Below are 15,997 nucleotides of genomic sequence, written 5' to 3' on the forward strand. Positions count from 1 at the left end.
CTGAATCTATATGCATTCAGTTTGTGCTGCAGGTTATTGTGTAAAGCTGTAGGTATAGCAGCCAGAACCAAAATTAGAAAGTTGATTGAATCGTCTTGAATTGACATAAATGAGAAACAAATAAGCGAGAGCAAAATGCCTGAATACCCTCTTTATGTATTCTCTATTGAGTTTAAAGTTTATGTGCTCTACAGTTCGCAGTTATGTCAAAAATATCTTAAACGCTAAATGTCATCTGAGAATGTATTTCTAACATTATGAGCCACAGTAATGTTCCTTTTGGTAAAAAAACATGTTCATCACTCTCTTTATTTCTGGCATCTATCCATCAAAGAGACTTTATTTGAATATAAATATACAGTACAAATAAATTCTCTAAATGCATGAACTGCGCATGTCTTAAAACAGACACATGGAATATAAATAAGAGTGAGAGCTGCCATGTGGTCGGGTCACAAACTGGAGTTTTCTCTCATCTGGCGAGCTTCAGATGATGTTGTTTTACTAACAAAAAGTCCTCTGTCTGTCTGATGCAGGTAGCCGTTATAGAAGTCAGCTGCTGTCAGACGCTTTTTAAGAAGCACTTCCTTAAACCCCACCCAGCCATCCTGGAAAAGAGAACATCAATGTGAATGTTTCAGCATCAAAAGAATTGAATCATTTTGAAGGGAAAATGAATGCAAGATACAAACACACAAACAGATTTTTTTGGTCATAATAAATGTTTTAAATTGATTTATTTGTTGTTGAGTTTTGACTGTTAAGGTTTGAAAGATTTTGCAGTGTTATATGTGTTATCTTAGACTAACCTTACAACAGACAGCCAAAGTGTTGGACTCCCTCTGATAGCTCACTGAACCAGGGAGGGGTTTCCTCCTTTCATCTGCAAACAACATGCCAGTTATTTACGACAGCTCAACAGTGAAATAGTGCCCTAGCAAATAGACAAAAACCCCATATGCAAATCAGAGCTCCAATCCTCTGGACTCTGACTCTGCTCCTGAACAATTACCCAATCAAAAGTTTTCATTTTAATGCTGAACACAATGTTTCCCTCTTTGGTCTGGGTATGAACTCTTGACTTCAGGTACAGAACTTATTTCTCTACTAAAACTGTGCAATCTGTTGACAACTGGACAATATTTATACATCAAACGTGCAATCTATAGATGAACCGTGCAATATCTATGCTGTTAATCCATCAGTATATATTCATATTTGTAAATATTGTTTATATTCTCAATTAGACTGAAGCCAGACTTGAAAAATGTAAGATGAGTTTAAAACAAAGCTTCCTCACTCAAAGAAAATAACACTCTCATCCTTGTCATGCGTAACGGCTCCAATTTATGTTCTAGACTTTATTTAAAGTTGTTTTATTTTAAAGTCTTCTAGTTTTCCTGATGCTCCGCTCCACCTGTTAATGCTGCTGTTTGTGAATCAGACACTTTACAAAGAGGCACATTTTTCATAAAGGGGCAGACTTCCCCCAAATGACAGCATAATGGCTCGTTTTAATAAACGCAAACAGCACCAGCGTGTAACCCTTGGCTTGTGTTTTGTGATTTAGACGATGCCTTTTTGACTTTGAAAGTTGGTGCAAAATCCATGCAATCCTTTTCTGAATCAAATCCTCATCGTTTTTACTTTGCTGCTCACTGTTGCTATGCCGACACAATAAGGTTAGCGCCATCAAAGTACATGACTAAGAAAGATTGTTTCCATTATGTGGACACCATATAGCAGTGAAACCAGAATCACATTTACAAACATGTGGATACTCTGTATAAGGTGGAATTAATCTACAAACTTACCCGACAATGAAATGTGACATTTTCCTACAAAATTCAGAAGTTTAACAGTCCTGCCCATCCATATGGTCCTCAAATGTGTCTGATGATAGAAAAAATAATCATCATTTTACTGATAATCAGCAAAACTTATTTTATTTCAGATCAGCCTCCATTACCAGAGATCCGATGGCACGATACAGACGACTGATTTGGTCACAAGTCTGCTCCTCCCACACCATCCAGCTCATGGATGTGTTGATTTTTGGGGCTGTTGGATGAAGTTAAAATGTCAGTTTTAAGAGTTCCTCTTGTTTTTATATTTAGTATGACTATGTTATCTAGAGCAACATACCAAAGGTTGCACCTGTCTGTCCTTGCTCCTTCTTATTCCCCATCCGCTCAGGCAGTGTCATCAAGGTATCAATCAGCTGCAGTCCAGAGAACAAACACAAAAGTTCTTTTCAGGCTAGCATTACTGAGAATTTATTGACAATTTTAGGCAGACTGGCCTTTAAATCTTTCTGATTTGCTTATTCACACATGTCCCTCAAAGCTTGAGTCGATCACTGTTAGATGGGAGGGGGTCTGAGGAGGCAGGATGTGATGTTGAAAGAACAACACAAGAGTCTGATGTTAAAATTACAGATTTGTCTTTATATCAGTGTGATAAGATTTTCGACACATTGACAATATGAACAAAAAGAGCAGAGAAGAATATACTGCTGAACAGAAAACATAATGGTGCGGTTTCATTACGTGCACTGAGATCGCACCGGCTGGAAGCTTTAAGAGTGAGAGCACAAAAAGAGAGTCACTGAGTCCCCGTCCTGTGAGTGAGACAATAAGATAATGACAACAGGCATGTGTCAAAACAACAAAACACTCACCAGATGTGCTCCCTTCGTGGCAAGGGCAGATCCAAGCTCATCAGCAGTGCAGTCCTCAGGGACCTGATGGCCCTCCTGGTTGAGAATGGGGCCCACATCAAACCTGGATTGGAGGACATTTATTTATTTTTACTTTTTTTATATTTAAGTAAGAAAATAAAAACAGGAAGAACACTACGATGCCCCTGTCTCTGCATACCTTTTAGGACGGATCTGCATGATTGTGACTCCTGTCACAGTATCACCATGCAGGATGGTGTGGAAGATGGGTGCTGGTCCTCGCCACCTGGGCAGAAGGCTAGGGTGAACATTTAAAATCCCACTGAAAGAGAGTGAGCACAGACACACAGTTTAGTGAGGTTAGTATTAACCTTAAAGTCAATTCACAGTTTGGCCAGGGATACATGTAGATATATCTAAAAACAAACACTGGATATATTGGAGGCGCTCTCTTTAAAAACAGCATGGTTGGTACATAGCCTAATGTGTTTCATCATCAAATTGTAGTCATATAAATCTCAGAACAACATGACCTTTATTGACATTTTTGGACCCAAAATGCAGCTAAACATTTGACTTTTCATGAACGCTTCACTTTGTATGTAAAGGCGTAAATGCCTCTGTCTTGGGCTTTTGTTAGGTTGAACAGGGAATGTGAAATAAGAGGCGAGACACTATCTTGACTTGTGTAACATCTTCCATTGTTCAACATCCTTAAGTTAATGCTTGATGAGAACAGAGCATCAATAACACACTGTGTTACTGTCTGAGCCCAGAGGCGCTCTGCCAACACCTCTGACAAATTGATGAAATAAAAAGCTTGAAAAAAAAAGACTAGCGTGCTACTCACAATGTTCTGCTGAATGATTAAAGCACTCTCCTGTTACTATTTGTGTTACAAGTTCATCAAAATCAATTCATGTGTTTTGCAGCTATCTCATTGGCTTTACACATCATTAGCACTCATCTGCTGTGAGACTTGTAGCACAGGACATTAAGATGTGAAGGAAGTACTTCACCCCACACCTCACAGACTAAATGGACAGTTGACCACCTCACAGTGCAATACAAGTGTGCAATATTAACCTTAAAAACAAAAAACAGTGCAATTATATAATGTGAAAAATATGTGTGCAATAACCTCAGGTGCAATAAGAGATGTAGAAAGTAGAGACAAGAAAACATATTGATATTTTCATTTCATTGTACAGTGTTCCCCTTTGTTATTTTTTTGTATTATATCTTTGCTTTAATACAGTGTATAGCTTCTGTACAGTTTATTTTTTATTTGTACTTTTATAATGTTATTCTATTTTAAATATCATTTTAACTTTTTTGTAGAAGCTGACTCACAAAATTCAAATGTACCTGTACTGTCCTGTACAAATGGCAATAAACATCTATTCTATTCTATTCATTTATTTGTTGTTCCAAAATGTTTGCTTTGGCCGGTTCATTTTGTCTCAACGCAATAAAGTCCATGACTATGATGACAATTTCTGCTTTTATACCGATACAGTGTGTAGATCAACATTTTCCCCATATCTATAAAAACACTGTACAGGAGTCCTGGTCGAACGGATATCATGAAGCAGTTTCACAACATGCACAGTAACCGCACAGTCACACAATACAGTAAATGGATTCCCAAACAGGTCCAGGACATGCATGTCATCACTCCCTCTTGCTAACCACCTCATTTATCTGGTCGTGAAATTTACTGAATATTACCACCCCAAAGGTTTATGGAGGTTTTCAGCAGTTATTTCAGCAGTGAAACAGGGTTTTTAACATTTGCATTACACAAGCGACTACCTTCCCCTGAAGTTTCTGCTCCCTCTTATTTTCTGTGTGTGTGTGTGTGTGTGTGTGTGTGTGTGTGTGTGTGTGTGTGTGTGTGTGTGTGTGTGTGTGTGTGTGTGTGTGTGTGTGTGTGTGTGTGTGTGTGTGATGTCTGCTTCTGACAGTGAAGGCTCTGTGAAGTGTGGACAACAGGAACGCCAGGAATAGAAATCCTGCCTGCATATTATTCCATATGCTGTTTTGTAAAGTGCCTCGAGATAACACTTGGTATGAATTGACGCTTTACAAATAAAGACTGATTGAATGAAATATTTACTGACTTTATAAAAAAGAAAATGATGTTTAAATCAGTAAACTGCACAAAACAAGAGAAATAATTCTAAGGTCAACCCCTTGTGAGTAATGCAGGGATAAGCTTCCCTTATTATCTGAAGACAACTTTAAACATTTCTAGTTTCATGAGGTGTTGAGGGCAGCGTCCTCACATTCAAGACAACGTAACCTGCTCTGGATCATGTGACCAGAGTTTTTAAGATATATGGATATATTTTCAAACAAGATATAGGGTAAGACAACATGGTTAATATGGATATAGTTTATGTTGCATTAAAATAACGTTACAGAGGTGCCAATTCACCTTTTTCTCTGATGATGACTGACTGTCTGTCCCTCTTCACCCTGCTCCTCCTCTCTCTCTCTTTTACTGTATTTAAGGAACATTTCTATTTTAAAATATTACTTTTTAAATTCACAAACAGGTAGTTTATTTTATGTGTTTTCACTGTTAATAAAATACATATTGATATATATCGAGTATCGCAGGTTTTAGCCCAAGATTAATAAACAAAGATACTCACTATGGAAACTTGTTGATTAGTCTCTCTGGGAGTAAACAGCCAAACGACACCACCACCCCGATATCAAAGCGTCCATCCACATTGTCAGGGGGCCAGCTGTGGGTTGGGAGCTGGTTCTCTAGAGCGAACCTCTTCACTGGTACGTTACCAGACAGAGTAACAACTTCAAGGGACTCCACTAATCCATCAGTGGAGCTCCTGCAAACAGAACACAGAGGTTAAGCCATCCTGCACTCCCTTTGCTTACTCCAAGACGATGTTAGAGTCATTTCATGAGCTGCAAGATCATGTGCAAAAAAAATACCAAATGATTATTTCAATTGGATTTAAAACTAGACTTCTAGTTGACCTGCTGATATCTCAGGTGTGTGCTGTAGACTTCTAGTTGACCTGCTGATATCTCAGGTGTGTGCTGTAGACTTCTAGTTTACCTGCTGATATCTCAGGTGTGCGCTGTAGACTTCTAGTTTACCTGCTGATATCTCAGGTGTGTGCTGTAGACTTCTAGTTTACCTGCCGATATCTCAGGTGTGCGCTGTAGACTTCTAGTTTACCTGCCGATATCTCAGGTGTGTGCTGTAGACTTCTAGTTTACCTGCTGACTGTGAGAAGTTTGAGAGATTCCACAGCGAAATTGTCAGAGCCGAAGAAGAGAAGTCTCCACGGGGGTCCTGATGAAGACAGGTGAGCCCCCCTCACTCCCCCCCACGTCCTGCAGCCTGTCTGTAAACAGTGAAGGACTCTCAGACAGACACCTGCTGTCCTGTTGTTCGTCCACATATTGACTCCAGCTGTGCGCTTTGGCTCAATAATAATAATAATTATTATTATTATTAAATTATTACAATTATTATTGTCTGTGACTGTTACACAGCACAGTCACTGTTGTTGGTTAGCCAGTAATGTGTCCCCAACAGGCGCCGCCATGTTTTCCGAATAACACTTCCGTTCCTACTTCTTCTTCGTGGATGATTGGCGGGAATTTGTGCTATTCGGATTAGTTCAGTGCCACCTGCTGGACACTCGCGGAAGTCAAAGGATGTTTTGTTCTTCGTGGGTTACGTAAAATTATAAAGATGTTTCACATGACATTTAAATTAACGGCATCGAAAGATTACTGCTATAATATCCTGTGTTCAAACAAGAAACAACATCAGTCATAACACAGGAATAACAAAACATAAAAATACAATGCAGGCGAACAAAACATCCATACATTTTATTTAACTCCATTTTCCCGTGAAATTGAGTCAGTTTAGTTGTAAGATCTCAATTTACTTAGGTCTATATCTTAGAGTAACAACACATACTGAGTTGATTTCTGGAGATCTGATATTTAAGCGTTGTTATCCTAAAAATAAGACATAAATAAGTTCAGATCTCAAGTTACACAACCAAATGTAATCAATATCAGAGGGAAACGACTCAGAATATAATGAATATGGCTTCCATTAATCACATATATACTTCATCATATAATGTTTTCTTTTTCAGGTCTTTGTAGCCTTTTTTTATTATTATTGTTTGCTAAGATATGGTTTCTATTAGTTTAAAAAAAAGTTCAACAAAAAAACATATGAAGAAACTACTTTTTTAAAGATATAATTTAAGATGAGTATCACAGCTATGTGTTTTTTGTGTGGATAAAAGTGTCTGAAGTTATTAAAGTGAAAAAAAAAGATTTTTCCAGTTTAGCTTTTAATGTCTTTTCAAGTGATCACATGACCAGGCTGATCCTGTGAGGAATCACTTCACACTTCACTTCAACAAGCTACTACTAAACTATATATAAGGGCTACTGTTATGGGCCTTACATACTGGATCCCAATATATGGTGAGGGTTATGAAGAGGTAACCTGACATGAAAACATGTATAATAAATGATGATCAGTGATTAAATGATGTTATCTATAGGTCTTTATATTGAAAATATATTTCCTGTAACATTCATGGATCTTTTATTGAAACAGATTTAGCTGTTTGAGTTTATCTGTACCAAAGCAAAGTCTTAGGATCAGCTGTCATGTTCCAGTAAGTCCAGTGGATCTAAAGTCTGTTTCTGCTGCAACATTGGGATCAAAGTTGACATTGCAATTTAAATTCTACCCTCTGGTCACTTCCACTTCTTACACAGCATCAGTGCTCTTAATCGTCTTATTAAATACTGTGACTAAAGAGAATGTAGTCACACTAAGCAAGATTTAGATGAATCAGTTCTCCTCTTAATGGACCTTTTTCCCACTGACCACTTTGTAAACTAAACAGATGTCAAATTGAGCGTACATACTAATAATTATTGACAAACAACAACAATAGTTTATAGTGCATCAGCTGTTCTAGTCTAGGAGCCACAAGTGTTGGTCTTGCTCAGGGACACAAGTGGATCCAAAACCTTTTACACGGTGATGGTTGCCATAATTGTCAACAGTCATTTTTTTTAAAAAGTATTTATTTGTAGACGATTAGGTTTTGATAGACTTTAATCATTTTCACTTTTAAGAAAAAACACACAGGCGCCTATATGTCTTGGTCCCTTCAACTAATATGAAGTCAACCAAAGATATGCATGAGGTAACATTTCAAAAGGTAAATGTATTTCTTTAGTCGCTTCTTTTCATTAATTTAATTCATACTTCAAGGCCTTCAGTATTACTCTGACCATTTTGGATTTATTCTCTCCAATGTAGCACTAGATGGATGTCATCAACCCGTGTTTCCCCTGCTTTTAAAACAACTATTTTGTCATTGAAGCACCCATACAAAACTCTGTATCTGAATGTCTGTTTGGTGCTGAAGAGCTGAAATCTGCATCCACTTCAGTGTGGAGCTTTCAGGGTCCTGTACCATCGTCCAAGTAGCACTGAGGTCAAAGTTCAGCTTGAGCCACTTTCATCTCTTTGGTCTTCCTCTTGCCTTTTGACAGTTTTTTTTCTACAATGAGTCCTCAGTTCTCCAGGCGCTGAGTTATAAGATGAGCCTTTGACCCAGGATCTTGCGATTGATTTCAGCCAACGCCACGGAGAACACGAAAGCCTTTTCATCGGACAGACTTGCATAAATATCCACTTCCTTCTCTTGTTTCTCTGTAAACAAAATCAAACACAGTCGATCACTGAACGTCCAGTGGCAGTACAGCACTTAAAGCTCCAGGGAGGAACCTTTTCTTTTGTATATTTTGAGACATTTCATTTTTAAAGGAACACTAAGACATGTTGATCTTACTGGTATCTTGCAGTGATATTGAATAAAAACAATAATAAATAGCTTGTGATATAGGTCAAAGAGAGTTGGGTTGAAATCCTGGTATTATCAATATTATGGGTTATTGTAACTGTAAAGCTCTATACCAGCCTTTCCCAAACTTAACACTGCTGCGGCCCACTTTGAAATACAAAATGACTCCGGGGCCCGTTATAAAATAAAAGTTATGACTACATCTATCACTTTCAGTAAGGGTAAATTATTGGACATTAAAACATGATATTATGGCAAGATAGACACAAAAGTTTACTGAACATTATGTCTATGAATAGTCATGACAGGCCTTACTAATCACTGAAAGGGTTAACTCATGGTAAATCATCATTGTTGTGTTTTTTTTAATTTAATTCTTATAATTGGTGGAGGGCTTTTTGCGGCCCTCCTGCAGTACCCACACGACCCACCAGGGGGCTGCGGCCCACACTTTGGGAAGCACTGCTCTAAGCTGTTCACACCTGGCCAGGCCCAGATCACTGCATCTACAAACGTGTCTCCAGAATACTGGGAACACACTTTCCCACTGCAGATAAACACAGAGCCTCGTACACCTTGAATATGTATGAATGGATTCGTTCTTACTGATGGACACTTTCCAAATTAGCCTCTACCATCAGTGTGTGAATGGGTAAGTGTGACCTGCGGTGTAAAAAGCGCTTTGAGTAGTCAAGACTAGAAAAGAGCTCTACAAGCTCAAGTCCATTTACCTCAGAAAATGTATTTTTCTATCAGTTAATGTGAAAAAATCCTGAAATACTTAGTTACAACCTTTTTGGTAGAGAGACAGAAAACTGTGACAGAAAAACTAATTTGGAAGGGTTCTGACCAATTTGGTCGCTTGAAACTTTACGTTCCACAAGTAAAATCTGTTATAATAGGGAAGTAAAAATCAAAAACTTAAGAAAAAAAGAGAGCTCACGTTATCGGATTCACACTAGTGTTTTTATAAATGTCGGTCGTACAAAAACTCAACCGGATTTCCACATTTTGTGAACAGTATAAATTCAAGTGTTTTTTTTTTTTTTTTTACCCTTTTCCTCTTCATGCTTCTTCAGCCCCACTGTTTTTGGTCTTCCACGTCCCCTCCGTATGGGATCTGATTGGCTGTTGGCCCGAGGTCTTTTCCTGTTCTCCATGTCATTCGTTAAAGAAGGGTCTATCCTCTCTCTGCGAATGCGCTCCGTCCTCCTCCGCTTAAAGTCCAGTTTGTCTGCAGCATAAAAAACAGAACATCAGCAGCCTTTCTCTCGACTGTCGGTCTGGTACCGAGCTCATCGACCGCTGTGTTTAGAAAAACAAGTGAGAAAATGACATGCATCTAAGTCGACTTTAAATGTCTTTACATTGTGTTTTTAGGATCAATGTAAAAACAGTAAAGCTGCTCTCAGACATATAGGTGTTACAGAGGAGAGATATTGGAAAATTTCTCCCTTTAAGACATGCTGAAAAGCTAACTTTTTTTTTTTTTTTTTTTAGGCATAAATCATTTAGGTTCAGGCAAGCGGAGTCTTACCTGCTATTGCTGGAGAGGAGCGCTCGTTTAATTTGGCATTTAGCAGCTTTCTGCTAATAAACACATAACCACATGGACAAGACTTGCACGCGACCGGGATCTAGAGACAGAGACAGAAATCATACAGAAGATTGAACAGTTGTGTTTTCGTTCATACAAAAGTATCTGCATGAGCGGCTCAAGCAGGTGGATATAATCTGTGTTCTGTGATTTACTACAAAGTGAGATGGTGATCCAGGTCAGAAATTTCTGTGTGGTGGAACTGGCCCTGTTTAAATGGTAAATGGACTTGAGTTTACACAGTGCTTTTCAAGTCTTCTGACTACTCAAAGTGCTTTTACCCAACATGTCACACCTACACATTCACACCCATTTATACACTGATGGTAGAGGCTGCTATGTAAGTGACCATCAGAAGTACCTAATCCCATTCATACATATGCATACACCGCGTGGGAAGCAGCAGGAGCACTCTGGGGTTAAGTGTCTTACCCAAGGACACATTGGACATGTTGCTGCAGGAGCTGGGGGATCGAACCCCCCAAGCTTCCAGTTGACAGATGGCTGACACACTGGCAAAAGTGTTGAGACAGGCAAAAGTCTCAACAAGTAAAGCTTCTTCTGAGTTGTTTAGAAGTTGGTGGAAATGTCTAACTTGAAATCATCACACAATATCGGGCGGCCGGGATGGCACACAAATCCACAAATCGTAAATGGTAAATGGACTTGAGCTTATATAACGCTTTTCTAGTCTTCCAACTACTCAAAGCTCTTTTACACCACATGTCAAACCTACACATTCACACACTGATGGTAGTGATCGCTATGTAATATCATCCATCAGAAGTAATTAATCCCATTTATACACCACCACTGAAGCAGAGGGAGCAATTCAGGGACCAAGGACACATCGGACATGTTGATCCGCTGGGAATCGAACCCTCCGGTTGAGAGGCGACGACTCTACCAACTGAGCCACAGCCACCCTGGACTTCCCAAAGACTTTACAAAGTCTCCCTTAATCCTTGCAAGAGTTTCTCCTCCTTGCTTGTTTGTGTTCATTTGGAACATGCTTTGAATCATTTAGGCTTCTACCGCTGCCTATTGGCTTTATTGTGAACCTCACCATTGGAGATGTGTCTTTCAAACCTTCCATCACAGCTTTACACAGCTTTTTTAAGAGAATGAGGACCAAACTTAAAACTGTTTTGATCTTTGAAGGCGATCCTCTACATGGTGTTTTTAACGGACTCTTTAGTGATGCCTTAATGTTCCACTGAATGGCTCAGGAGGTCCTTTGTTCCTGCAGCAGTCCGATATTTTAATAAACATTTGTAGTTGTGTTTCTGACTCATGGCTGTACATGATTATTCAAATGGTTTCAGTGGCGTTTGTTATTTGTTTACTTGTTGTGTACTGTGATGTATTGTCAATATTGTTTGTTGTGTGTATGAACTGACCAGGTGACAAATGAGTTTCAATCAATAAAGTTTTCTAATCTAATCTAATTACTATACCAACACAGGACTGTAAAATCTGCATCGATGCACGAATCGGCAGGAAGTACGAGACCATATATTGCCATATTGATTATTTTTAACACAGTTCTAGACCTCAGAGGTGCAGGACCTCTGCTGGACAGCCCTCATTGTTTACGCTGTGGTATTCTTCTTCTTTGTTACATTTATTAGTGGACCGCTACGATGTCACGCTATGATGTAGCTGACGCCGCTATTGTTACATAGCTATAACTCAGTTTGCTATGAAAGGGTACGTTGGCTGTGGAAACGCAAGCAAGATGAGGGTTAACCGTACCAAACTGTACTGAACTAAAAAATACTGCTTGGTGGAAACAGGCCTTTAGAGATGAAGATAATCCGATCACCTCTTCAGTCTCCATCCTCTTTATTTCCCATTTGTTTGAGGTAAGATTTATATTTCAGATTTCGGCAGATCATCCCTAGAGTCATAGAGCGATGAGGGCACAGTATCCCAGGATGATGGATTGGGGGGGGTGGAAGGTAAACCAGTATACAACTTGTAAATTGCAGTATTTCTGGTTTTGCTACAACTAGCTTCCATTCTTTTTTTCTCTCTCTTTGTGTGTGCCTGTAAGTCCCCGTGCAGGGATCAGGAAGCTCCTCTCCATGAATAAATATCCAATCACTATGCGCTACAATTGATGGAAGCTGACAACACTGGTGTCAGATACCTCACATTATTTTTACACAGCGAGCGATGACAAGAGGCAGTGATATAAGGAAGCAGTATTATTTCACTCTAATAACCTGAACACACACTGTGTATCATCACCTCCCATGATATCACTCTGACTGAAGTAGATATTTTATTTACCTGATGACGTGTTAATAACGTGTGCGATACCTCCATTTCTGTGAGCACGCTCAAAGCCTGAAGCACTAAAAGCCAGAGTTAGTGGAAACAGCTGACCAATCAGCTTTGTGATACCTGATATCTGTGGAGCTTCAGGCTTAGTCGAGCTCGCCCAACAACAACAAAAAAAAAGCCCGGACACGTTGAGCTTGCTTTGTGGTAAACTCCTCTGACAGCACAAGAGAAAGACTGAACTGCTTTTTAGATCTTTATGTTGCAATAACTGGAACGGGGATGAAACTTTTAGTTGATATTATACAAATCAAACTAAATATGGTGAATAATATAAATATTGATCAATACAGTAAGTAAGTAAACATTCAAGCCTAGTATGGATTTGATTTTTTCTCATGGATTGTCACACGCTAACTTTGCTAAATGTTACTTAGTGCTGTGCTCACGGTGGATTGATGTTGTGTCTTTGTAAATAATATAACAAAGCGTAATACATATTGATTGTTTGAGTCAGTTGCCTGCAGGATGTCCCACAGCTCTTAATTCTGCTCTGAGGATGAAGGAGAGATATCTGAAACCCCAGTAACAAGGAGGCGTCAGTATTTACAGTATTATGAGAAAGAATTCATTTTGCATTACATTTTGTGACTGCTGAGATATACAAACACCTTCCATTTTATTGGCATAGTGATACCCCTGTTTGAACTGTTTTCTCAGCTAAGGGCAATAGAGTTAATGTTTACCACCTCATCATTGACACTGTGTTTCTTTCTTTCACTTTCTCACCCAGAAGACAAAACAGTGCTTGTTGGTAGGAAATGAGTTTGTACTTTCGTTTGCGAGCTAAAACTGCATTTTGTGTGAAGAAATAGTACAAATGTTTTTTGATTGTTATAGTTTTGGACAGTAACTGATTGGTTTGTTGTAAGCTGTAACATTGTAATGATATATTAATTGAAAAAGGGACAAATGAAGATGCTCTTTTGCTCTAATTGCATGTTGTATAGTACAAGAAATGATGTGATCTACAAATGCAGATTTCGATTGAAAAAACATTTTCCCATCAGATTTTATAGGTATGGTGGTAGTTTTTTATACTGTAAGTTACTAATAAGTTTCTATGCATTACCATGCTTACACTTTCACAATGGGCTATTTCTCAGTCTAAGGCCTACTGAACCCATGCCAATAACACATCTCAGTTTAAGGACAAGTTAACATGCTGACAGAAGAAAAAAGCATTGTTTTTGATTAAATGTCCAACTCTCCTAAAATCCCTCAACAACGATTGTTTTTTCTGTAGAATCGTCTTTTAACGAAGCCCCAGCATGTTTGTTCTTAATAAAACAGCCTTAACAACAACAACAACAACAACAACAGTAAACAGCACAAACATGGTGTAAATAAGTACGAATATGTATATTTAGGGAGATAATTTTTTACAGAGAGCATGCAGTGGGGCTGAATATATTCATTTACAGAGAGCATGCAGTGGAGCTGAATATATTTACAGAGAGCATGCAGTGGAGCTGAATATATTTACAGAGAGCATGCAGTGGAGCTGAATATATTTACAGAGAGCATGCAGTGGAGCTGAATATATTCATTTACAGAGAGCATGCAGTGGAGCTGAATATATTTACAGAGAGCATGCAGTGGAGCTGGATATATTTACAGAGAGCATGCAGTGGAGCTGGATATATTTACAGAGAGCATGCAGTGGAGCTGAATATATTTACAGAGAGCATGCAGTGGAGCTGAATATATTTACAGAGAGCATGCAGTGGGGCTGAATATATTCATTTACAGAGAGCATGCAGTGGAGCTGGATATATTTACAGAGAGCATGCAGTGGAGCTGAATATATTTACAGAGAGCATGCAGTGGGGCTGAATATATTCATTTACAGAGAGCATGCAGTGGAGCTGAATATATTTACAGAGAGCATGCAGTGGAGCTGAATATATTTACAGAGAGCATGCAGTGGAGCTGAATATATTTACAGAGAGCATGCAGTGGGGCTGAATATATTTACAGAGAGCATGCAGTGGGGCTGAATATATTTACAGAGAGCATGCAGTGGGGCTGAATATATTTACAGAGAGCATGCAGTGGAGCTGAATATATTTACAGAGAGCATGCAGTGGGGCTGAATATATTTACAGAGAGCATGCAGTGGAGCTGAATATATTTACAGAGAGCATGCAGTGGGGCTGAATATATTTACAGAGAGCATGCAGTGGGGCTGAATATATAAGAGAGCATGCAGTGGAGCTGAATATATTTACAGAGAGCATGCAGTGGAGCTGAATATATTTACAGAGAGCATGCAGTGGAGCTGAATATATTTACAGAGAGCATGCAGTGGAGCTGAATATATTTACAGAGAGCTGAATATATTTACAGAGAGCATGCAGTGGAGCTGAATATATTTACAGAGAGCATGCAGTGGAGCTGAATATATTTACAGAGAGCATGCAGTGGAGCTGAATATATTTACAGAGAGCATGCAGTGGAGCTGAATATATTTACAGAGAGCATGCAGTGGAGCTGAATATATTTACAGAGAGCATGCAGTGGGGCTGAATATATTTACAGAGAGCATGCAGTGGGGCTGAATATATTTACAGAGAGCATGCAGTGGGGCTGAATATATTGTGGGGTTGCTTGTGGCTCAGTGAGAGCAGCTCAGTGTGAGCTGCCATGACAGTCATCAGTGAAATATCTGAAAACTGATTTAGCGACACAAAATATTCACAACACATACAATTAAAATATTAACATATTTCCTCACCTGTTGGTCGCATTCAGGACAAGATTTAGTAGCCATTTTGACTTTCTTTGTTTTATTTGCCGACATAGTCCGTTTCTTCCAGCGACAGGCCAAATGGCTGAACGGAACTACAACTTTTCTCTGTAAAACATGGACGACTACCGACTCACTCCCACAACCACCTTCATCCGCAAAGAAACTTTTATCGGTGTAGCTTAACGCCGACGTACCTTCGGCAGGCTAAACACTTACTGTAGGAAAAAAAATGCAATCGCTGTGAGCATGCGCAAAGCAAGTCCTTTTGCTGCTGTGTTGCATTCAAATTTCATGGGAAAAATGGCAGATAGCTGCAAAGCCCCCCCCCCCACACCCTGTTTCTGAAGTTACAGAGCGAGGCATTCAAGGATTTATCCAATATTTCTGTTGAAATATGAAATAAGTTTCAATTTAATAAATGAATAATGGTCTCAAGAATCTGAAACAGCGATTTATAAAATCTTTGTGCCTCTGGGATAACTCCTGTTTTTACCAATCCTACATCAGTGGCTTTTGGTTTAGACTTTTATAGTTTTATACAGTTTTTATAACAGTTATATATATTATATATAGTTATATAAAAGTTATATATAAGTATATGGTATGGGCAGCATACACATACTGTATTTGGTCATTTCTTTTCAAATTGATGTATCAACATTGATAGATCTTATATCCCAAATCCCAACAAAAGCAGTCAGCCTATTATGATTGATTTATTATGACAG

At 38.8% G+C, this 15,997-nt stretch overlaps 2 protein-coding genes across 2 annotated transcripts; both read right to left on the reverse strand.

The window, feature by feature from the left end:
* Positions 1-290: 290 nt before the first annotated feature.
* Positions 291-6,287, reverse strand: mtfmt (mitochondrial methionyl-tRNA formyltransferase). Its single transcript, XM_020641456.3, has 9 exons — positions 5,936-6,287; positions 5,341-5,538; positions 2,880-3,002; positions 2,681-2,783; positions 2,146-2,221; positions 1,970-2,061; positions 1,815-1,893; positions 810-883; positions 291-608 (listed from the first exon to the last, which is right to left on the reverse strand). The coding sequence occupies exons 1-9, from the start codon at positions 6,118-6,120 to the stop codon at positions 453-455; spliced, it is 1,086 nt and encodes a 361-aa protein (XP_020497112.2). The 5' UTR covers positions 6,121-6,287; the 3' UTR covers positions 291-452.
* A 1,515-nt stretch (positions 6,288-7,802) lies between these two features.
* c3h16orf87 (chromosome 3 C16orf87 homolog) lies at positions 7,803-15,527 on the reverse strand. Its single transcript, XM_020641421.3, has 4 exons — positions 15,255-15,527; positions 10,112-10,211; positions 9,629-9,808; positions 7,803-8,423 (listed from the first exon to the last, which is right to left on the reverse strand). Exons 1-4 carry the CDS (start codon positions 15,318-15,320, stop codon positions 8,305-8,307), a joined length of 465 nt encoding a protein of 154 aa, XP_020497077.1. The 5' UTR covers positions 15,321-15,527; the 3' UTR covers positions 7,803-8,304.
* Positions 15,528-15,997: the final 470 nt, after the last annotated feature.

This window comes from Labrus bergylta, chromosome 3 (assembly GCF_963930695.1).
Source record: "Labrus bergylta chromosome 3, fLabBer1.1, whole genome shotgun sequence".
Classification (NCBI taxonomy): Eukaryota; Metazoa; Chordata; class Actinopteri; order Labriformes; family Labridae; genus Labrus; species Labrus bergylta.